At 38.0% G+C, this 24,889-nt stretch overlaps 1 protein-coding gene across 1 annotated transcript in view; it reads right to left on the reverse strand.

Moving 5' to 3' along the window:
• Positions 1-24,889, reverse strand: part of CA10 (carbonic anhydrase 10) — a gene marked incomplete at both ends in the record, with an annotated part of 164,769 nt that overhangs the window by 3,769 nt on the left and 136,111 nt on the right. Inside the window, 4 exons of the mRNA XM_080356752.1 lie at positions 2,954-3,128; positions 5,429-5,583; positions 10,953-11,025; positions 11,370-11,465. Coding sequence (XP_080212878.1) covers positions 2,954-3,128; positions 5,429-5,583; positions 10,953-11,025; positions 11,370-11,465 — 499 coding nt within the window. The remainder of the gene's footprint in view (positions 1-2,953; positions 3,129-5,428; positions 5,584-10,952; positions 11,026-11,369; positions 11,466-24,889) is intronic.

Here is a 24,889-nt window from a genome sequence, read left to right on the forward strand (position 1 = left end):
CGGCAAAATGGAGCTCAGCAGTTCACAAAATGGTGCTGGAAATGTTGACAAATATATTTGTGGTTTCCCAGTATGATCACCCCATTTCTCTATTTGCAGGGCTTCTATATCGCAGCCTCGCCTAATCCAAAGCCCTTTCATCGTATCTCTCCCTCCTCTTAAATTCCCTCAATCAGCTTTCAGTAAAATAAAAAATGGGTTTTATTATTTATTAAAAGTTTTATAACGGAGGCCTGGCTTATCTTCCCTACCTTCTGTCACTGACAAACTCGGATGAACAACTGCCAGATATTTGTCCAAAAATATAGATTGAAGCATTGTGGACTTTGTCGTCTCAGTAACTTTACAATCCCTAACAACCCTGGGAGAAGCTTAAAAAACCCCAAACCACCCAAATAACTAGTGGAAGTTATCCCAACACCACATATGTAGAAGTTACAGATCGCTATGGCAACTCAAAAATACAAGGGCTCAGGAGGCTTCTGTCTGATGTGATCTGCACTGTTCTCTTCAGCTAAACATGAAATAATGTTCGTCATTTTAAAGCCACTTGGACTGCAACATCTATATGTTCTTTACAGTGGTTCAGTTGCCTCACACTTCTTGTAGTACCTGTTTTTTCTATTTGATATAAACAATTCATTGGTCAGGTGTGGTAATTTCTAGCTTCATCTTCTATGAACTTGAACATGTTATGGGTTATATAGTGAGTGTTAGAAACAGAATAACATGAGCTCTGCCCCCTCTCCAGATTAATAATAAAAATTAAAACATCCCTTAATGTGCAAGAAGGGGAAACATGCGCTATGTGAACTTTTTAAACACATTTATTGAGTTCTTGACAGTAACCAAACACAGTGAATGACCATTATAAACAAGAAAAAAGGCATTCGCTTTGCTTTTACTTGGTCAGCTTCTGCTTTATCTGTAAAGAAAAGATATCCCTTTCCACCACCAGCTCACAGGATTGAATTTACTTGTCCCAATAATGGATTCAACAGGGAAAATGGCAATTTTAAATTGCAATATGTTTCAAATGCTTTCTGTTTCTGAGCCCAACTCCTATTAATGATGGACCATAAAGTGGAGTTAAAGTTATACCAGCTTTAAGTGCGTTCCCACTTGCCATAAACTCACTTAAATTGGCTGCAAACAAATAAATGAAACAAAAAAAAGAATGGGGGAGAAAAAAAAAGAAAACCACAAATAATGCAGCCACAAATAGTAGAGGCTTATTATTTCAGAAAGGAAAAAATAAATCAAAGCAAGTTTACTAAATTAATTTGTTAAGCACATTTATTGAGTTGTTAATAGTAACCAACACAATATATGACCTGTTGTAAAACAAGAAACAGAAAATGGATCAATTCTGATTTTGGCAAATCCTACTACAGATATGTGACAAAGAGGGAAATATTTCAATTTCCTTTATATTCCGCAGTGATATATTTACAATACTTATCTCTCAAAGTCTGTCCCTTGTTTAATTAAATGAACAGAAGGCTCATAACCTGGAAATAAGTTTCCTCTACAGTCTTCTTGTTCTGTATCCATTAATGATAGTGAAATAATGAGAGCTTTCCAAGGATTACTTGGCACACAGAACACAACTCCACTTTGATGCTGTACCGAGCCACCTTTTTTCTTTTTTCTTTTTTTTTTTTTTTTTTTTTTTTTTAATTTGAGGGAGGGGGAAGAGAGGAAGAATTTCATATGTACAAAGGCTGAAAAGTCTTTATTTTTTTGTGTGAAGCTAAATTAGTTCAGGAAAACCGTATCAAAATTGTAATCACGTTTACTATAATACTGTCTTTTTACTTTTTCTTTTTTTTTTTTTAATTATTTTTTATTACCACCGATCATATGAATGAATTTAGAGTTGAGTTTCCAACATGGCAGCTCTTTTCCTACAGCACGTTGGCACGTGCTGCCATGAATCCAGAGCGAGGGAGGTTGAGTGCATTCGAGACTATGTCAATTCACAGTAGTAGCATTCCACTGAGGTTGGGGGTTCTGCCTGCTCTGCCGTACTTACTTGAGGAGCCATTCATTTACTGAAAGGAAAAAGAAACAAAACAAAACCAATTATGCTTTAATAAACTCCAAATACGAAACTGGCTGGGTTTAATGCTGTATTAGCCACTTAAACGAAATGTCTTGAAAAAGCTCAGTTTCCTCCTCTTTCTGGAAAAGAATTAAGGCTCAATGACTGATTCTTTTGAAGCATTGCAACTCAGTTATCAGCCTGGTTGCTGAAAATGAGCTTGCTTTTCCACCCTTCAGCAGTACTCTTTCATTACCACAATATTATTGGTAAGAAGGCATTTTTACACCATTATTGCAGGTAATATAACCATGTGTGCATGGGCTAAAAGACGCATAAGATGCGGCACAGCTCAGCTGTGAGCCCCCGGCTCTGGCAGCATAAGACGCTACCAGTGGGTGATGGGGTTGGTTCAATTGTTTAATATCCATTGTGTAATACAGCACTTTGCGTTTGGGTTTTTGATATCCATTGTGGAATACAGCACTTTCCAAACTGGGTTTTTGTTATGGTGGTGCGCCTCCAACGTGAAACTCATTCTTTTGTTTGAGATCAGCTGTCATCAAGACTAGCTCATCCCTTTGCTTTCCAAAGTGGGTAAAACAGAGCAAAATGCACTTTGTAAAGTGAGAAGACTTTAAAATGAGGCTAGAAAACTGCAGGCCTGTCCTATCTGCTCTTAAAAGACAATATTACATGTCACAGACTGTTTTTTGTCATGTTTCTCCTGCATGTTCCTGGGCAAACTTCCTTATCCATTTCAAATATGTGATGTTCAACTCATACTGTTAGTTCCCAGATCTGGAGTTTCATCTGTTTTTATTTGTATGCTTTGTTATGCACTTGGGTTTCTCAAAGAAAAGAGCTCAGTGTAAGCATAGAAAGGATTATTCTGGAGGTAGGACGTACCTCTATACTGTAGTTTCTGTGCTCTATTGTTTGGACAATCTTTTCCCTGTAAACTAAAGTTGATATTAGTTCGGATACATCGATTGTTGAGAGGCTGGACTGGTCTGAAATTGTCGCTCATGCTCAGAAATATCTGTGATGGCTGATTCTGGCTTAGCAGTCGTAACGAATGCATCTATACAAAATACAAAACAAGGATTTTTAGTACTGGTCTTTCCTGTAAGTAAACAACATACAACACTATTAAATAGACTATTTAATAAATGAAAGTTAAACTCAGTGATTTGTAGTCAGAGGTGGGTCAAAAGAGTTAACTTGATGTAAAACTGTTTCTTCTGTGGTCCTCTGTTTCTCAGCCCCATTTTTAAACAAAAGTAACTAGTTCTGTGTGGAGCAAATGAAAATGGTATGAGGTGTCCTTGGCTGCTCAGGAAACAAATGGAATCCAGAGTACTGGATGGCAGCAGCTGGCACAGAGAAAATGAACTTGATGAATGATGAGAGCTAATTTCCCAAGTTTTGTAGCTATCAGTGTAGCTTCTAGTTGAGAAGACACAGTTTTGGATGCTGGTGCCCAAGAACCTGGTGTGGCCAGTCAGGATGGAGAGGACAACTGACAGAGTCATGCTAAAGTCATGAAATTAATGATGTTAAAAAGTGAAATCCTCTCTCTGTTGACAGGTCTGTCTTGATACTGTCTGTGCTGTGTCTATAGTGTTCTTATGGTAGAGTCCGACCTTCTTTTGAGATGGTTTTATGGATCAGCAGAGAGGGAATCTAGGATTTTCAGCACACCCTGCAGTGGTTGGATGCAAACTACAAGCAGAGAGCAATGTCTTTAACGATGACTGTGCAACCGTGCTAAAAGCACATTAATCGTTCCATGTCAACCAAAACCTTTCAAACTTTGTAGAGGAAAACGGAGAGAAAACAAAACAAAACACCCTGCAATTAAAAAATCAGAAATCCTCAAAATATTTTGGTTTAAAAATAGGAAAAGAAAATATTTTCTGTGTCAGTGTACAGTTTAAGAAGTTTGGTTGTGGCATTTAATGCTTCAGTGAGGAAATCCAATAGCTGCACTTTACATACTGAAAATCTTTACAGCTGCCAGGGAAACTCGAGCTGTGCATTACTTTTTCAGTCTGAGTACACAACGTAATTAGTAAGCATTCCATGAAATCAATTTGCAGCTCTAATGATGGAGGATGGAACTAACCAGTAAAGCATGACAAGGAGTAACTATCATGAGATTATAACCCATAGGTACTAGCATAGACTCCAGAAAAATTCTAATCCTTGTTTTGTACTTAATGTTATAACTAAAAATGTTGCTTGTACGAAAATGTTCAGGTCTCCTGCTTGAAAGGTTCAGCATGTCTGCCTGTGCTCAGCTGCCAAATTACCCATTTAGATAAGAAACAAAGTGCTTTGTCTGCAGCTAGACAAAACTGGACAGAAGGAACATCACAAAGATAAAACATCTCTCGGGCTTTAAAAAGTCATCTTATTTACAATGTTAACATGATTTTTAAATCCTAAAGTAATATTTAGTGTTGTTTTATCATTCCTCATTTCATTTCTCAGCCCAGGTTGCTTTTGCTGCGTGCTTGGGACAGGCAGATGGTGGTTCAGTGTTCCTTTGGGATTCTGATATAGAGAGAATACCAAGAGAATAGGCTATAGCTCAGCTCACAGCTCGGTAGGCAACTTGCTGATGGAAGCTCTGGAGAAGAATGCAATTGGTGTTATATTTGTTGTTTTCTGATGTCAGGCCTTGGATAGTAAGAGAGTTGTAGAGAAATGCAGTTTTTATGGCTTTTTCACTGGTATGTTTCCTCAACGGCATAATTTTGACTATTGTGTTTTCTTTTGCACGATTTATCCTGCATCTTTCTATATATGGTCTTCAATTGGTGAATCTGATTTTTTTCTGGAGATATTTGCAATATCTCTTCTATAATCTTATTCTCTACCAGAAAGCACTGGATGATTTTTTTTTTTCAAGAAGGCCTCAGATATTGGATCTCTGTCACACTATTGTGCTATCAACACGTATTTAAATGGCCACAAGTGTCACTCACAATTTGACTGTTTGCTTCTGACATGAGGAAGTAATTGAAGTTATTAAGTGCTATATTTGTTTTAGAATCCCTGTAAATCTATTCACAGCATAACAGAATAATTGAGTTTGGAAGAGACTGCTAGAAACCATTTGGTTCAAACCCTCACTGGAAGTAGGACTCTCCTCAAAGTACATATGTCTGTGATAGATACTTAGGGAGCTCTAAACAGGTAATGTTTTTATTTTGGAAAATAAAGTTATTCGATGCTTTTGCAAACTGTATAAACTGCAGGCAGAGATCCCTACAGCAAAAGGCTGAATCTGATTTTGTATATAAAGCTACAAAGTTATAGATTTAAAATATTCCTTTGTACCTATACTAGATTGAGTAATTTTTGTTTTGCTTTTACCTGCATCCTTGTTATGTAGACAGGTTTGTTCATTATTATCCAGCTTGCTGTTTCATAGCAGGGTGGAATTGTCATTGACCCATCATACGTAATGAAACTAGAGGTCTCTGGATAAAGTTCCTCAATATTAAGCCCCTGTAGTAAGTATGCATCATCTGCAGAATAAAGAAGGAAAAAATGTTGAGGTAAAACAATAGTTACGCAAAAAATAATCCCAGCCTTTTTATGTACAATCTTCATATCTGATCATCATCAGTTTTACTGAAATATGAAGTGTAATGAATGTACATTTCTGAATGCTGTAACATGAATTCACGAATCCTGCTTGGGCTGAGTTCTGCTCGTCGATACCCGTGCACACCTTCCGCGAGTTTAGCACAAGCATTCACAGCGAATCTCTGAATCTCGTGTAAGAATTGGAGCTTAAAGCTTCTTGAAGTTGCATTTATTGGCCTAGATGTAGCAGTCTTTGGAGAATGTTGACTTCCCATATTTTGGAACGATTAACAATTTTTGCTCAACAAAGCCTTGAGAAGACCTAAAGTGTTAAAACATAATCGTCCTTCTACCACGGGAAGAAGGTGAGGTTAATGCATGATAATAAAGCTGCTCGATGGAGCCTGGTGGCCTTTCATGTGCGCAGCAGGGGAGATGCAGTGCAAGCTCAGGATGCTAAAATCAGGGTGGAAAAGGCTGCTGGAGAAGCAGCTTATGGGGGTCCCTGCTTTTATCATAAGTCTCCCTGGAAATTAATGAGGCATTCCTCTGCAACAGAACTCACTCTGTGGACATGTACCAACATATAATGAGATACGGTTATATCTTTTAAAATTCAGCAAAGTTCCTCAGCCTTTTCTGTACCACGTGTGTTTTTTCCCTTGTGTAATGATGGCCCTACAATATTTTTTTGCAGTGCTGTCAGAACTAGAGCTCAGATTTTCCTGCCAAATCTTAGGCTATAGGAGTTCCTTAATAGGAAATACTCAGGGATATACACATTTTATTTGTGATTCACTCCTGCATTCATGTATCTCAGAGAAAGCTGGGCTGGTTATGAGCCACAGCGTTGTGAAATCTCTTTGCGTGCTTTCACTTGCATGTAGTGTGTTCTATATGGTTCATCTGCAGACTGAGTGCTAAAATGTGGGCAAGGAAAGCTGCATATTTAGGTGTGTTTCCCCCTCAATACACAAGAGGAACTAGCACTGACTTTAATGGAAGGCAAGGAAAAAAGTATACATACAATAGAAGATACTGCTCAGACCAAAGAAAAATGTTAAGTGCATCTTTCAAGTCAATGTCAATAATTTAGGCATTTCTGCTGAATTCCCTGTTTTCCATGTAACATTCACTGTAAGTTTAAGCAGTTTTTGGTTCTGTGGGTTTGTGCGTGTGTGGTGTTTTTTTTTCTTTACCTGATAAACAGTTACTTGGCCACTGCAATAAGACTGAAAACAGAATCAAGGAAAGAAATATGAACATTCAAGGTAGCATATAAGAAGTAACAAAAGAAAAGAGTAATTTCACTTGAATTGAACGTATTATAGCTGAAGGACAAATTTAGAGGAGCAAAGTGTTTGTCTCATACTATCTAATGGAAAAAGGGACTGTGGCCTACTGTCTCAGGCAACAGAAAATCAAAGAACACAAGCAAAGCAAATATTATATTTTGACATAGTGCAGTCAACAAGCTATAAGCTTCTGGGGTAGCAACATCAGTGCCTATGGCATCAGTGTCAAGGTGAGAGTGTAACGTTTATGCCACATTGCCCAGTGCTTCACAGCTATTTCATATTTTTAATGTGGTTGTTAGTTTACAAAATATAATCTCGGCATGGCCTTCCCAGTTGGTCAGGAATACGGCCTTCTGCCCCGTTCCTGCACTTTGAGGCAGAGGAATTGTCATGCCATATAGCTGGATCTTCAACTAGAGGGGAAAGTACTATTAGTGTCTTGGCTGTGGCTTTCACATTTTTAACATGTTGAGCCTTCACTGGCCTATGGTCTGGGATACAGAGTCTGTCTAACCCAGAATTTTCCAGATAAAAGTGCAAAACCATTGCTATAGTATTACAGTCAAAATGTTAATTATAACAGCTATACATTACTTGAATACACCTATGTCCTATTTATTAAAAACATTATTTGCAGTGCAGTGGTAATTTTGCTAGAATTATATGAGAAGAGAATGAATGTGTTTTTTTCAAGGCAGTGCCTGTTTTCAATGAGTCATCGTACATTTTTTTGCTTTCCCACATGAACATCCTGTTCATTATTTATGAACCATGGAGTGGTGCGTTAGCTCCAAATGGCACAGACTCGATCGGAATAGTTAGTTTCAAACTCTAAGGACCAAATATGCTTTGTCACATCCATATTGACTTCAGCTGGGCTAAAACGGTTTATACAAGGTAGAATTTGTTCCTCAACTGTTTACTAAGAAATGGAAAGCGAACTAAAGATTAATGCAGATGAGGGATGTGGAGCGGCTCCAAACCCAGTTCATTGCCTTTGCCTTCACTTGGAATGTGTTTAAGGACAGACAGCAAATTACACAAAGTGTCAAAATCCATCAGTTGTGATTAATGGGAAACTGGAGGAACATACAACTTTAGGAAAATGAGAAGATAGAGGTGAACAAAATAATGAAATAAGAGTTCAGCCAAGTAAAAGCAGTATTTATTCATGCTGGTATGTGGGTTATATTCCCGTGAGAAGTCAGATGGTTGCATGAGAATGGCCTGAGAAAAGAGTGCAGAGTAAGCATTTGGTTATCTGCATTTTTCCCATGAACGGCTCTGCTGTTTCCTCTTCCCCACATCTTGATAAAGTTCCCATTCTGGAACTGAAACAGAACTGGTGGGTTTGCATTCATACTGGACTTCAACACTTTAATGTTTTCTCTTATATTTATTGCAAGTATGTAGTTCAAAATGGTTGAAATCGCCATGTGTGATCTCTTGCCAGCAATAAACTTCCTTTAATAAACCCACTCAGCCTTTACAAGATTCTCAGCACCATTCCTATCTACAGCCCACATTCTGTTTATCTGCTTGTGCCTCAGGGAGATTTCTGAACTCGTGAACTCTTCTCTATACAAATTAGATTTCATATTCATTTACACAAAGGCCTTGACTCTGACAATTTTCTTAGCAAATGATGTAAATCCCTGGATTTGTAGTAGGTGTGTGTGGTCTGCTTTCACAGCAATTTCTATGTATGTTCTCTTTAAAACAGTAGTATTTATAGGGAATAAATTATTTACTGAATGAGAGAAGGTCCATTTGATTTTTGAAGTTCACATGGTGGTAACTCACAAAGGGAAAGTACAGATCTAAATTAGATTTACAGGGTAAGGAATGTAGAAATGGTCCGGTTTTTAAACCTGAACCAGAGTTTTTCCATTTACCAGCCTTCACACGGCACCCAGAGCCAGGCTGGTAGACACTCATTTTAAATACCTGAGGTTAGTCCCTCAGGACCTGGTTTGAGATTCCTGAGCTTTTACTGCTTGTGACAGAGCTGCGAGAGCTCAGTCCTTCAGAGAACTGTTTCCAGATATCTGAATCTTGAGCTTTTTCAGGATAATCTCTTGGAATTGGAATACTTTGTTGCACGTTATTTATAAAATAGCTAAAGATCAAATTTGAGGAAATTCAGAATTGTACAGCTCTTCTGCCTAGCTGAACGTGTGGCAGTATTTTGGTAGAGAAAGATAAGCCAAAATTTTGATATGGAGTTTTGGGAATCTAAAACGTTATGTCTTTCCGGTGTTAAGGAAATAGGTAATGTAGCGTAACTGTTCTAAAAGAAAGCTAACTTATCCCCTTAAAGGCCATACTTAAAGAGGAATATTAAAGTAGTTTTTCTTCAGAGATATTCACACATAGCTTCTGACCAAAGGCAGTTTGAAAGAATACTTGTTTCAACTAGTTCACAGTAGATCATCTGGGCTGTGATAACAGAATAAAACATGCATTTAAAATCTGCTTAAAAATTCCTTGGGGTCCACTTTACTTCACTGTAGCCATTAATATCTAAGAGCAGAAATTCCCCTCTTAATGCATTTTGCCCATGGAAATTTCATGCAGCAGTGTAGATAACTCTTAATTTTGTCGCTGTTCTTTAAAAGAAGTACTTTATACTTCAGTTATGTTACTAACTATCCTGACTCTGAACCTATGCTCCATTTATCATTCGCTCCACACTGTTATTGAGCATGGTGGGACCAGTCATTTTGTCAGCAGCCTGCTGAGTATCGACTTCAGGAGTGGACCCCGAAAGCACAAGCTAAAAAACTCCAGCTGCTAAAGGCAGAATAGAAATCCTTGCAATGCAAGAGGTAAAATTAGTTTTCAGCAATGATGCTATAATCCATCACATAGGACAACTGCAAAATTACTTTCAATAACACTTTCACGTTCCCAATTTACACTAAAAAATTCCCAGTCAATACTTGTTACTACAGTAAGCAACCCAATGCCCTGCAGAATATTATGTGCATTGTATCTACCAAGGATTTCATTTTAACGTGTAAACTCGTTAGTGATAGCGGTGGTTAAAAATTAAAACTGTTCTGTTAATTGATTTTGCAGCCCGTATCATATGTTCCTCCTCATGCAAAGTTTCATTTAGTAAACCCAAATTAAGTGTGATTAGAATTGCATTTTCCTTGTAAAGAGGTAAAACAACCAAAGAAAGGTTGTAGGATGCTGTTACCTTCAGAGAGGAAAAGTGTCCATTTATAAGTGCAGTGTACAAATGAAATATTTTCTATTGGGAAGGTACATTTGCAAGACTCAATGTTTCTAATAGTCTCTTGTTCAGGAATGAGTGGGTAAAATCCTGTGTTTTCAAGTGAATATTTGACAAAAGGAATAAGGTTTTTAGGAGAAGAGGCTTAATTTGTTCCATTGAGATATATGTACTTTCCGTGACTTCCTCTAAACTAGACTAATTTTCACTTGACATTCAATCTCCAGTTTTCCACAAATTCAATATATTAACAAGGAATTATTGCATTCTGAGTTAAAGGCTTTCCAAATGTGAATACAACAACTATACACACTATGTTAATGTCCTCTTTATATATCCATTAAATGCAGCAATAGTTGAATAGAAATATCATAACTTTTCTGTACAAAAATAAAGCATTAACGAATACTGAATCCAGCATCTTGACATAACTTGATTTGATATAATCCAGGCTGCTCTGCACGTTACTGTTATTACTAACAGTAAGCAGCTTCTCTTGAGTATTCTCTATGAATACAGTATATGTATTTGTTAAGTATAATTTCATTAATTTATTGCTTGTTCAAACATAAAATAGACTTTGAAGTTCAAAATTCATTTGATGAACTGATGACCTCACTAGATTTTTCAGGTTCCCAAGTCTATCGTGCAGAGCTCCTGGCCATGCAAACTTTGCCCATAATGAAGTGCCTCTTGCTTCAGTGGATTGCTAAATACATTATTTGATACTAAAAGCACACATCTGTTAGCCATAGTAAAAGAAACTTACTTTTATACGTTATTCTCGTTATGGTGTCTCTGTTAAGCATACGATTTAGAAATGGATTTGATGATTCAGATACCTAGAGAAGAGAAGAGAAAAAGTACAATGTCAGAACCTTTCAGAAACGTTTCCTTTCTGGAATGGAGCTGTTTGGTGTGTGTATGCACACGTGCATTCATTCTCACCCTCCTGCCACTCCAAATTGTTTCTGCCTCTTTTCTAACAAAACTTGTTAGAAAGTTAATATTTTAAAATAAATCTAACAAAACAGGAAAAGGGAGAACAAGATGAATAGAAACCAATGCTCGGTTTACAAATCTTAGTTCAGATTAGAGTTAGTACACTCTAATTCCTAGATTTACAGTTCACAGGAAAAGAAGTCCATTGTCTATATATGAGGTATTGATAATATTCAGTACTTACTTTCATAAATATCGATACTACCACCAACCCATTAGGACTCTTTGCAGCTTCTGTGACATTTGTGTACAGCTCATGGTTATAGTGGATTAGTTGAACCTAGAAAACGGGAAAGGAAAAGATTTCAATTGAACAGTGGCAAATCATACCATGCAGTGTTTGCAAACGCTCTCTATACACCAATTAGTTTGTATTAGGATCCCATCTATGCTTAGGATATTTTGTAACAGTGCAATTTTTCAGACGTTTGCAGCACGCATGATTTTAATAATTTCAGTCACCATCTGGCTCCAACTGGCACAGCACCAGCATGTTTTCTTCTAAATTGCCAGTAAGTGAATTTACTCACATCAGGTTATGAATTGCACTGCAGGGGTTGACATCATTTCCCTGTTGCAGCAGCACTTGCCACGGGCATCAAGTCATCTGTACTTTTCAGCCTCAAGCCAAACACAGAGGAGTCAGGGGTTGAAATATTTGAAGAAACATATGGGATACGGGTTTGGAACTGTTTAAACCAGCACTTGCAGAATTCAAAATACGGATATTCGTTGGCCTCAGATTTTACAAACTCGGTTGCAAAAGCTCCTGCAGTTAGGCACTTAGTGTATTATTGTTAACCAGGTTCTCCTTAAGTCCTACAGCTTTCCTTCTGCTTTTCAGTTCTGTGATTTGCTCTAATTTTTAAATTTAGAAGGCATAGTTCATCTCTCTTGCTGCACATGTAAATGTTTTACCCGGGACAATGGTATTTAATTTGTCTGGGATCACTGGACACTGTTACCACTTATATTGCAATCTGTAGCTTCCCTTTTTTGTAGACGATGAACAACTTCAATGAACTCATGAGACAGTTGAGTGTTTCTAAGTATTTGAAAGGCTAGTTGGCTTTATTTAGCCTAAAGATATCTTTCTTACTTTTCAGATGTCAATTAGAAAAGCAAAGTCATTGTTCTGGCATTTTCAGAATTGCAGAAGCCTGATGTTTGCATTTAAAAATCAGGTGTGTCTTCCATGTGCCGGCACAAATCTAAAGGCTGTCCACTGAAATTTCTCAACTTAAATACTGTGAACAAGACCAGTATTGACTTGGCCCATGTCTCTTAAACTATACAAATTATGAAAGACTAATACTGCCAGTAAAGAAATTTCATCATAGTGTGCTTTCCATGTTTATAATAAAGAGGAAAAAAACCAGCCCCCCTCCGTCAAAACCCACTTGAAATAGGGTTTAGTGCCGCCCGCATTGGTGACTTTGTGTTTTGGATGAATACAATGTCTTCAGCAGTGAAATACAATCGCAAGGATTTCTCTGCAAGAATGACCTCCCTATACAATCTGCAGTCCACAATCAAGTGCTCTGCCATGCAAAGATGTATATTCAGCAACACGCGTACTAGTAGTGATTTGAATTACAACAGCATCCCAGTTTCTGTGTAACCTGCGCCAGTAGGATTTCAATCTATGGTAAGCTGAGAAATTATGTGTTCTAACTCGGAGAGTGTTCAGACAGTTCTATTTCCTACACTCTGCTCTGCCTGAAAAATGTATGCTTCATGTAAGTCAATTACTCAGAATCAGATTTTGTGAGTTTTACTAATAAAAAAATCCATTACACATTGTCCTCCCACTACCACCCAAATATCTCAGTGATGCTGTTTTAATGCTTGCACATTGATGCAAAAAGGGTTACTGGAAATTCTGAAAGAGAATATTTGCATTAGTAAGATTAGAAGATTTTTGGCACATAGCTTTACTATTTACAGCTGGTTGTTCACAGACCAAAAAAATAAGGTAAGGGTCAAAATTACTCCTCTAATGTGTTAATTTCAGTTACTTTTGTCCTGTCTGGGTTGGGAACTATTGGTTGAGCTTTTTGCAATTCACACAGTTGGCATTTTTAAAGGCAAGCTAACAAACCAAACTGGAACTAAAAAGTAAAAATGTCAAAGTAGCCAATGAAGTCATCTAGTAAATTCTGACAGCCAGAAGCAGGATGAATGCAGTATGTTTTCTAAAAGTCTTGTAAAGAATTAATGGGAGCATTTACTCTACAGCACATAGAGGTTATAGGCTCATTAGTCATCACTTTGTGGTACTACTGAACTTTGATAACATCATGTTTCTGGGGACTTAGTAACATATTTTTCTTTTTATGTGCAACTATTCACTCTGGCAGCCAAAATAACTTGTGAATGATCAAGGAAATAAGTGACAAAATCTGCTTTAGACTAGAATTCCTTCTGTACAACATCCCTGAATAACAATGAATTAGATTAATTTAGTTCATCTAACAACCCAAAATGTCTGGCACAGGAATGGATGAAAGTAAGGACCAATTTCTCCTTCCTACCCATGGCAGCCCTGAATCAATGTCAAACTTTCATTTTTGTCCATTTATTTTAAAAAGATTCACCACATAAGGAGACATAATTTTCAAAGTTTTTCATATGGAATAGATTAACTTAGAAAGGTACAAATGAATAAAGATGTCTTAGATGTAGAATATTACATGCAGGATAAAAAATTATAATTCCTTATTCAATTCCTTCTTTTGAGAATAATAAGAACAGTCTGTATTTAAGTATTACTAGAGTCTTCCATGAAGGTGAAGTCACAGATAACTAAAATTGCTCATATGTGAAAAACTCACTTTTCCAAATGATGCCATTGTATTAAAAACAAAGCACAACAAGAGCAAACTTGCAATGCTGAACGTCCCCTTTGGTTCTGGTTTGAGTTTCAGGGCTCCAACATGATACAGAATCTTGTTATAAGCTATTGATTTTCTTTGGAAGTATCCCCCTTTAAGATTAATTTGCCACAGAACAACTGATAGCTCTTTGTTTTCCTCAAGCAATAGAAGTTCTATTTTTCAGGGAGAAGAGGAGAATTAAGATTAATTACTCTCATTCTAGTCAATGAAAATCCAGAATGTGCCCTTGTTCCATCACCCAAGAGTGTGCACTGGACCAGGAGCAGATACAACACCTGAGGTTGGCTGTGTCGGGAATGTCAGTAGAAGCTGATGTCAAATGTTGGGGGTAACCCACTGAGCACGTTCTCAGCTGGGCAGGCTGTGTCTTTGAGGCAAAATAGTATAGATAGGGTGAAATTGTGGGTCGTGTTCTGGCCACTGTGGGGAAAATTGCCTTTCCCAGCACAGGTGCATGTGTGTTTATAGCGGTAATAACCTGTTCTTTGCCTGTGCTTTGAAGTTCAACCCTGTACTCATAGCACTCAGATTGCTTGGACAGTTTTTTCTCCGCAATGCATTTTGCTGTTTTCTTGGTGAAAGGTGCATCGTGGGGCCGAGCGAGCAGCAGGAGCTCTTCTGGGTGCCATTTGACGTGGGGTCTTTGGCTGAGCAAAAGGAGGCAGTTTGCTGTGTATGGTTGTGTATGGCCCCTTCCAGGGACTCTCTTCAGCAACCTTTAGCAATTTATTGACTCGGACCAAGGCTCTCTGTGAGTTACAGAGCTCTGAACTAGTGTGCGTGCATAACCCTGTTATAAATGTTAGATCACTGTGAGATGTTCTGCTGCACTCAGACGTGGAGAAATATGAAACAGCGAATTTAGAGTATCACGGTACTTTACGCAGTCCTCTTGGGAGTAATGGAATAGCCTTTATTTTTCTCTTGGAAGTGTTATAATTGAATGCATAAACATTTTGATTTGTATATGACAAGGGATCTAAACCATGAAGTGAACGGCAGCAGGGAACAGCTAATCCATAACTATAATATTTGTATTATGCTGTGCTACCTGAGAAACTGTTGGGATACCTGATTGAGAGCAAGAGCAAAGCAGGTTTCCCGCACAGCAGGGAACAAAAGCAAATGAAATTGGTCGAGAAGACAAGTTTCATGTTTGTTTTGATTTAGAGTTCTTGTAAAAAATGGCTAAGATCTCATTAAGGAAAAAAAGTTTCTACATTTCTGTTTATCTGAAGTTTAATAAAAACAGCAAAAGAAATATAATTTTTGCATGGTAGGTGTCCAGTGAGGAAAATAATTTTGACTAGTTAAAACTTATTAATAACAACAGTTGATATTATCATATTAAAACACATTTGCTCTTACAGATCTTGCAAAACCCTTTGGAAAGCACAGTAGTGTCGTACCACCCAAGAACTGTTCATGGTATTAATTTTGTGGATCAGAACAAGTGTGAAATAAATGTGCTTTTTTAAAATGTCCCCTTGTTCTAGGATGTAAAATCTTTGTGGTTGACATAAACATTTTAAGATTTGTCTTAATGAAATTAAACACATCTCCTGCTTCCTGGAAAGGTTTAGCACCACCTGTGAGGACATGCACCAGGCTTCTCAGAACCTGTGGTCCTGATTTATTGTTGGACCAATACCTGGCAGTGATGCAGTGGAAATTTTCCTATCTTTGGCAAGAGATGAAGTATTTTTATGATATGTTATTTAATAGCAGGCCTAAATGTCACATGGACTATTCAAGAAAGAAAAAAAAAATTGCATTGTTTCATTATTGATTAGAATTTGGAGCTGGATGTTAATGTTGTCTTTTCCTGAATTCTTATAATGATTGAAACTCATTTATCCACACACACTTACATGCGAGGAGAATGCAGTAAGTTTGCACATATTTAATTATTGCATCCTGGTGGATACTCTTGGCCTGCTCAAGGTACAAGGCACTACAATTCAGGCAGGACAAGACCTTTAACTCTCTGGTCCTGTTCTCAGTCCCTTTTTTTGCATTCAGCGAGTCTCTTTATAGTACCAGCTGTAGAACTTGCCTGTTGGTGGGCTCAGACGAACGCTGTTGGAGAAGATGGAAATTATGATTCATAGTAATTGTCTTTGAAAAACAAAACTATTTTTCTCATCCACAGGGTACTCTACAATGAAATGTCAGGATCTGCCAAGGTGGTATTACCAACATACTTATTAATTAACCCATAGATTTACCTGTCTGTTATTTTCTATGTAGAAGCTTAGAGCAGTGAGGTACTCTTATGTTGTTGATAAACTGGTTACATAAATTTTACATGACCACCTATACTTCCAGCTGTTTACTTAGCATTTTAACAAACTGCTGTGGTTTTAAGACTAAAATCAGTTACAAAGATTAGCTTAGTTCAATATAGCAAATGACAAATGCAAAACCCATTTGTTTGAAATAATTTTATCTCTCTGACTCTCTTTGTTCTTTCTACTAAAACGTGTTCTTGAAGCTGCTGCAGAGAAATGTGGCTTGTAGTTTTTTACTGCTTTTGACAGTTATTTAGTGATCTAAAATAAATGTTTATAGAATACTGGTATAATAGACAGTCTTGTCATCCACATTTATAGTAATACGCCAGCAATGGTGTCCTAGATAAATAAAATTGATTATAATTATTTTTTACTTGAAAGAATATGACTAAAAATGCAATGAAGGAACAAGTTTTCTCCTGCTTCGGAGCAGACAGCTCTACAAAAACACGTGCAGAGAAATACAATAATGCATCATGCAGGAAAGTGGAAATGCAGTCAAGGGTTAATTATAGTGGGCTGCAAAATCTACTTGACTAGAAATAACACTAGAAATACTAGAAATATGCTAGAAGTTAGCACTTAAACTGCAAATGGTGTCTAACACTTCATTAGGTTAGCTGGCAAGAAGATCCAACTTGCAGTACTTACTCCTTGCTCATACGCAACCATTGCTATGAAAAATATGACCTGAATGAAGTGCAGAAGATTTTAAAGTATTTCTCTTTAATATTCTTATATGCTCTTATTTCTTTAGTAAGTCTTACTTTAATACATTTGCAAGTAAGAAAAAAGGCTATTTTAGGCAATACTTAGAATTTGATGTTGCTCTTAAGCATCCACAGGACTACAGTAAAAAGTACAAGTTGGTAGCTTAAGAGGTCAGGTTGGCTGTGCGTGTCTCAGAATTTGCTATTAGGACTTTTCACTTTTGTGCTAACACCAAAAAATTTAAGTAAATGATGGGCTAAAGAAATAAACGTGAAAGGTGATGGCTTCCTGCCATCCAAATGCTGCTGAAGCTGTTGCAAGTGTCACAATCATTTGTACTCTCCTAGACAGTAGGAAACACAATGAAGGAAATATCCAGATTAAGCCCCAGAGGTACAGAGATGCGTCTGTGATGGTGTTTGCTCTGTGGCTTCAGGAGAATTTTTGACAGGACAGTCATTGCTGAAGCTTCCACTGCCCATTCCTCTAAACATGGGGTATTTTTGGCTGACCTGCCAGTCAACCACTCTTGTCATTCACTGTTAGCAGATGAGCAAGAGCTGGCTAAACATAAATAAATGACACTGTTCTGCAATTCACTTTGTGTGAGGATCAAAATGAAGTCTTAGACTCAAATGTTTAATGTTGATTATGTCTTGGCTGACGCTAAATTTCATTGCAAGCTGCAATTTGGCACTGACCCAATCTATCATCTACAAAAGTTACATCTTAAAAGAGAATAGGGGTAATGTAGAAAAAAAAAGGCTATTAGAGGAGCCTATCATCATTTCTGGATTCGTGCAGGATTTTCTGACTGAACACTACATTTAAATTGTTTTCTTGTTTTAAATACAACAGATGCTCAGACACTGTGATGATGAATTCAGATAAATGCTCCATTTGGGAGATTCAGTTATATAATGGTGCTCTGAATTTCTGGGGGAATTCTATATTTCTTTAGCAATCAGTCCAGAAACCAGCAGAAAATGGTTCATGTAAGTCAAAAATATGCTGAAGTAGTGACTGACAATATTTTTCTTGGTCACTGTGTTACCCTGAGACATTGAGTCAAAATGACACACGTGTAAGGTCACCGAATGGTGCACCAGGGATGCATTAATAGTTCAAGCCCTGCGTAACAACGTGTGATGCCACTACAGCTCTTGGTCTACCTTGCCAAAGTACCTCTGTAGCTACAGTCCTGTTCAAAGGATGGGCATGATGGGCTAGAGCAGACGGAGAAACATCACAGACCGATGAATAAAAGGATGAGTAAAAAAGAATTAATAGAATTTGGACTAGTGAAAATCTGGTTGTTGATCTAGGCCTTATCCCATTTGTCCTCATTCTATATACTAGTAAGAAAAAAATGGTCAAGCTTAATATACCCGATGTTAACTAGCAAGCAAAGAAGTAGAAACAAGGCAATTATCAGTTTTATCTGATCTCTTGAGTATATTGTTAAATTAAGAATATCATTTTTCCATAGTGAACTTGAAGCATGGGATTTTATATTCTTAAAATGACAATAATGTGTTTATATGAGGAAAGCACAGAGTAACATTGAGGATAACATTCGGGAAGGGAAAGCAGCACATAAGCATGGAGGATGGACATATGCACTTGGAAGATGAGACTTTCTGGTTTTTTTACTAATAGAATTGCAAAATATTGGTAGTATACCCACTGAAAGTTAAATGTGAAAACACACACGGGGTCTCATGGGATCTTTCTGAATGATTTATTGACACTTCATTTTCTCTCAAGAGTCTCATTCCCCTTTAGTGATTGGGTTGCTCACCTATGACTTAAGAAAATTACGTTTGATTCCATCTCTGCCCTTAAGCAAATCTTCCTACTGTTTCTGCCCAGCTTGCTGTCTATGACATGGGAATAGCTGCACTTCTCCGGTAACAATGTTGTGAAATGCTCAAATGAAACATTAATGGTGTTGGGAAAAGCATCTAGATAATGAATGTCATGTTATGAAGCTCAATTTGTGCTATTGATCCATGACAATTTGCGACACATCACCCATAAAAGGTGCAAAAGGAAGCTCAGAATACAAATAGTTTTGGCAGGGGACTGTGGGACACTTGGATTTCCAGCACCTTAGAGAGTGATAACAGGGAAACATTTAAAGCCTGATAAAAGAGGAAAATAATTAGAAATGGATATATTTGCTAGTGATGGTAGCATTAAATCTTTGAATGTAAGTTGAGGGCTCAAACACAGAGAAGTTTGAGGAAGCCCAGCTTGACTCAAAATAGCCAAAAGCATTTCTGGAATGAAAGTTTTATTGAATTATTGAAGGTCCTTTAGGATATTAATGCTGTGGTAGAAGACATGATATATTACAGAGCCAAATTGTTAGAAACCATTTGAAGAAATTTCACACCAGGATTTCCTGTTTCAGGTGCATTGTCAGAGACTGAAAGAAGGTACAGATCTGCCCTGCAGGCAATTTTATTTATTTATTTATATTTATTTCCCAAGAATATACTGGAATTTTGTCTTTAAGCTAAGAGAAGTACAACTCCTTTTTGTTGCTTATGTAAATTGCATAAGAGACAGTTTCACATTTGTAGTTTAAAAGGTAAGTTTGAAGTTGAGAAATAACAGGCACAGACAAAACGAGAGGACATGCATTATCTAAGCATGAGATACTACAGCTTAAGGCGAACAACTATAAAATTATCTTGTTTCTAAATGAATTGAGTAGCATTATACTCAGTAGGAAAGATAACTGACACTTAGAAGTCATAACTAAGCCAGTTATCTTTTATAAAGTAAGCCCTTTAGCTCTATCTGAAGATTTGTTGAAAGAAAATAGGATATTGGCAAACACTACTCGACAAATGCAGTGCAGCATAAATTAAAAAGGCATGAAAATGTATCAGCAGGCTTTCTATGTCACACAACTGCAAAGATTTCTTTTTTTCATTAGAAAACAGAGTCTGTATTTATTTGCAGGTTAATTTACATAGATGATACACTGAAAATCTGAGCCTGGAAATACCTGCAATGCCAAACAGATATTTTCACTTAACGAAAGAAAACAACAGAATGCACCAAAATGCTGAACTCCTGAAGAAATCTTTTGTCTGTTGGACTTTCTGGAACTAGAAAAGGAAAATCCAGTTACAAAAATCCTTGAAATTAATTTTGTCTGTGTAGTAAAGTACTAGAGAGAGTGCAGAGGAGGTGATGAAGCTGGTGAGGGACCTGGAGCATAAGTCTGATAAGGAGCAGTTGAGGGAGATCAGGCTGTTTAGCCTGGAGAACCAGAGGCTAAGGGGAGACCTTATCACTGTCTGCAATTGCCTGAAAGGAGGTTGGAGCATGGAGGATGCTGGCCTCTTCTCCCAAGTAGCAAGTGATCGGACAAGAGGAAATGGCCTCAAGTTGCATCAGGGGAGGTTTAGATTGGATATTAGGAAAGAAGTCTTCCCAGAAAGGGTTGTCAGGCATTGGAACAGGCTGCCCAGGGCAGTGGTGGAGTCACCATCCCTGGAGGGGCTTAAAGGTGTTTAGACAAGGTTCTTAGGGACATGGTTTAGTGCCAGAGTTAGCTTAGGTTATGGTTGGACTCGATGATCCTGAGGGTCTCTTCTAACTGAAATGACTCTATGATTCCATTTTCTGCTGGCAAAAAGCCTGGCCTCAGTCAGGCTCTGAAAGCAGCTCCTTATTCTTGCTGGCAAAGGGCCTCGCCTTCAGAATCATAGAATCACAGCATCATATTTCTCTGGAGGAGCTCCAGCCCCTGCAGCACTGACTGAATGGGAACCTGCAGCGTCACCTCCACGGGGGTCTGACTGAAATGAGGGATTGTGAGAGGTACAGCCGCTGCTCTGCAACAACCGGCACAGTGCTACTGCCTTTTGTGGCTGATGGGAGGGGAGGTGGAGAGCAGGAGATGGTGGCTGGTCCTCTCCCATCCCCACAGCAGCCACCTCCACCTGCCCGAGTGCCCGTGGGAGGATGGTGGTTTGAGGGTGACCCGTGGGTCCTGCTTTCCCCGTGCCGGCAGCGTGACTGTAGTGCTGTGGTTGGCTTTGAATTCAAGACAGGCTCATGAAATCATGCAAATATTTACAAATATTGGTGCACAGTAAGTGGAATAGTGCAGGTCTTTCTTAGATGTGCAAGAAATGGTTGTTTAATACATGCCACGTCTCCTGCGGGTTTTGTCTTTTTTCCCTATGAGATGCACAAGTTTGACCAGCTGTAGTGTTTTCAGTTAGTCTGACTGTTATGCCTCTTCCTCTCTTTAATGTCTTTGTTATGTACGTTATCCTGTGGTATGGCTCTTGCACAGCAAAAGAGAACCTTTCTCTTACCTTTCTCTTAGTGAACAGATGAAATGGAGCTGAAAATTACAGCAGATAAAAATCCAGCTCTTTGAACTGTATTGTTAAGAACTCTTTGACCAAAATAGACACCTAATTGAAGATAAGGTTGGCTCTACATATTACTTCATTTCTTTGTCAAGCTTACATCATTAAGCATGTATTTTATTTCATTACCCTGCAGTAAACAATTTGTTGTTGGTTTTGTTGTTAAATATGCTGGTTTGTAATATTTGTAGGTGAAGTTGCCTTATAGTGCTGCCTTTAGATTTGTAGTTATGGAGCAACAGTGTAATTGTCCTATTACCTTCCTAAACATCTAATTATTTGTCAATGATGTGAAAACCTGAGAACTTAAAGATGAGAAATTATAATATGAATATAGCTGTTTATTTTTCTCATTGGCACTTTAAAAATATCAGTTTGCTAGGCTGTTGTGAGGAAAGGATCCCATATAAAATTATGGCAATGGGGACTGCATATCACTAGAATGATATCTAATAAAAGATTGGCTTCTGATTTTAATAAGTGCAGTATATATGCAAAGTATGCATTTAACTTTATAATTCCTTTACATAGATATGATTAAGTTTTACTGCATAAGAAATTATGTGTTGCTATTACTCCAGCCTCTGCAACGCACATTATTACAAGTTTAAAGGAAGACACATTGAGAGGAAAAAAAGGTAAAGGAAAAAGCTGGTTCTTCCATATAAAAATGTCACTGAACTGTGAACCCAGTTACAGTCAGAATTCTCTCTCCAGTGTTCCCTGATCTCCTCAAGAAAATAAGTTCTCGAATTCTATTAAAAGTTGCTGGTTTCTCGGCAAGCAGCATGAAGAGTTTTTCCTGGGAGAAAGGTTTTAATAATTAAAATTAGTCAATACTAAAGCGCAGGAGATTATTTGATCTTGTTCAGAAACTGACACTTTCCAGAAGGTAAAAAAAATGCAATGTCTGTAACAAATCACTTTGTGCAGAACTGGGAGTCAAGTAGAAGAATTTTGCTGCAGAAGAAAAGGGGGCAACTCACCAGGGAAATAGGTTTGCTCAAAATAATTGTAAGTTTGAACATCAATGTTGAGATTTTTAGGACATTTCCAGTAAAAAAAATCTGTAAGGCTCTCAGGATGAGATGTAAAAATGCATTTATTAGTACTTCAGGGCATTATATCTTTCAAAAACATTATCTAAAGTTGCTGTTGGCTCTTGTGCTCCAGTCCAAATTTCAATTTGTCTACCTTTTTTTTCCTTCCCTGTAATTTCAACTAACCCCTTTTGTTTTATCAAATCAGTCTATATTTCTCTGCAGAACTGAGGATGCTCACCTTGGTTTAATAGACTTAAATTTTGCTTCAATAAGTCCTGTCAACTTTGGTTACAGATGAAAGGACAAAATCAAAACCGTGCTGGTGGATGAATGTCCCAGCAAGGACTGGAGCCCTTCTGAGCTACGCTCTGTTTCAGTCTTCGCTATAACGATGGCTGTGCCAGCTCAGTCCATGACGTGTTCCTTGCCCATGTTCAGACCCATATATTCCTCTGCTTTCATCAACAATGAAGCTCTCCCCTGCCCTTTTCTGTCCTGCTTCTTCCTGCCACTTATATCTTCCTATCCCTTAAAATCTGTCATTCTTCTAATGTCAGTGCTGCTACCCAGCTGTGCCATTCCTCACTGTGCATTTCCCAGAGAAGCAAAATGGTCCTTAAATATACCCTAGGTGCCTTTCGCAGTGGTGTTCAGAGGCGAGTGAATATACGTCTGAAACCAGAGTGCTGATTTTTCAAGGGGCCATCACAGTGGGAAAGGGCAGCGCTGCTGCTCCGCTGGCCACGTCACTCTGAGGATGTCACAGGTTGATCTTGTAAGTGGCTCTGAAAGCACACAAAAATTAGTTTAGGTGCTCTGGTGGGTTACACTATCGTGGCTCTTCTTTGTACTGCCAAAGGGCATCTTTGCATTCTGTTTTTCAGCTCTGCTGCATAATTAGAATCACTAAATTTCTGAAATGCAGAAGGTCTTATATGTCACATTAACTCGTGTTTTTAAAATATTATTCTATAGCTTTTTATCTTATAAGGAGGGGCAATGTTAATGTACAACTTAGATGTACAAAGTGATGCTGCAATTCAACAGAATTGATGTCGTGTCTGAAAAAAACCTCCAACCTCCTGAATTTTTCTTTGTCTGATTCATCCCGTTTGACGTCTCTTTGTGGCAGATCAGGTGAGAAAGTGGTGAGGGAAAAAAAGACTGTGTGGACAAACTAACTAGTGGATGCACAACCGGCTTTTCTCTTCCCATTTCCCAACTTTGGTGCACTAAACTTTTACATTCCATAATTTTTTAGCAAAGCTTACTCTGTGTTATCTGAAGCACTACGAAGTGCATATGCTGTTTGTATAAGAAAGATGACACAAGAACTGTCTTTCACATAGAACATAGCTGGGAGAAAAGATGCAGGCTAAATCTGCTCCTGCTCTGAGTAGTGACATGGAAGTACCGTATTTGTACTTCTGATTAATGAGTTGATGTCCTTAGTATCTTTGCTAGAACTTGTAAGTTTTTAGCAAGAAACAACAGAACTGAACTTATTTTTTTTGTGTCTTTCGTGCTTCTGCTGTACTTTACAAGTGATGTATTCAACACCCAGTAGTAGAGGAACACCTTGGAGTTGGGGCTGGCATCACAAATGCTCCTGATATCAAGGGGAGTTTAACGGGCGGAACGGGGACAAGTCATTATGTAGACCTAGAAGATCAGCAACAGTTTGTTCACAGTTCTGTGCGGTTTTATTCACTCATGACACTTACATGGTTCTCAGCCAGCAGAAAGTCTGGTTAATAAACAATTTCATAATAGAGAAAAATAGATCTACTTTGACAATGTAATTCTCACTACTTAAAAAGACCCAGAAAAAAATATTGTGGTCCCTTTGGCTGAGGTTCAGTTACAGGTCACTGTTGCAGAGTAGATGAGACAATATTATGTGAGTGATGCTGTTGAATTGCTCAGTTGCCAATGACTTCTGCAGTAGCTGCTTGCATTTTCCAGGAACTGTTTTAACAAAGTACTTTTGACCATACAGGTCCATCTATATTACAAAACCAAGCTCTAATCTCAGTACAGACAAAACTTTAGGGCAAGCAAAAGTAAAAATGAGGATGCTGCTGCCATGACAAACTCATCTGCAGTCATTAAGATGGGGGCAACCAGCAGCTGGGCTTCTGTCAGCTCCTCAGACACTCGTTTCCTTCTGGTTCCTCCACTGTTAATAACAAACGGGGACAGGGGTAAAACTGCTAGCAGCAATAAAAGCAAGAGAGACTTTAGCAATTCCACAGGATAATCTACCTAAAGCAGGAGCTGCTCACGTTGCTTCAGAATAGGTGGAGGAGGAAAATTTTCTATGAATCAAAATGCCCAACACAGCTTCTTAAGCAACAAA

This window comes from Nesoenas mayeri, assembly GCF_963082525.1.
Source record: "Nesoenas mayeri genome assembly, chromosome: 19".
Taxonomy (NCBI): domain Eukaryota; kingdom Metazoa; phylum Chordata; class Aves; order Columbiformes; family Columbidae; genus Nesoenas; species Nesoenas mayeri.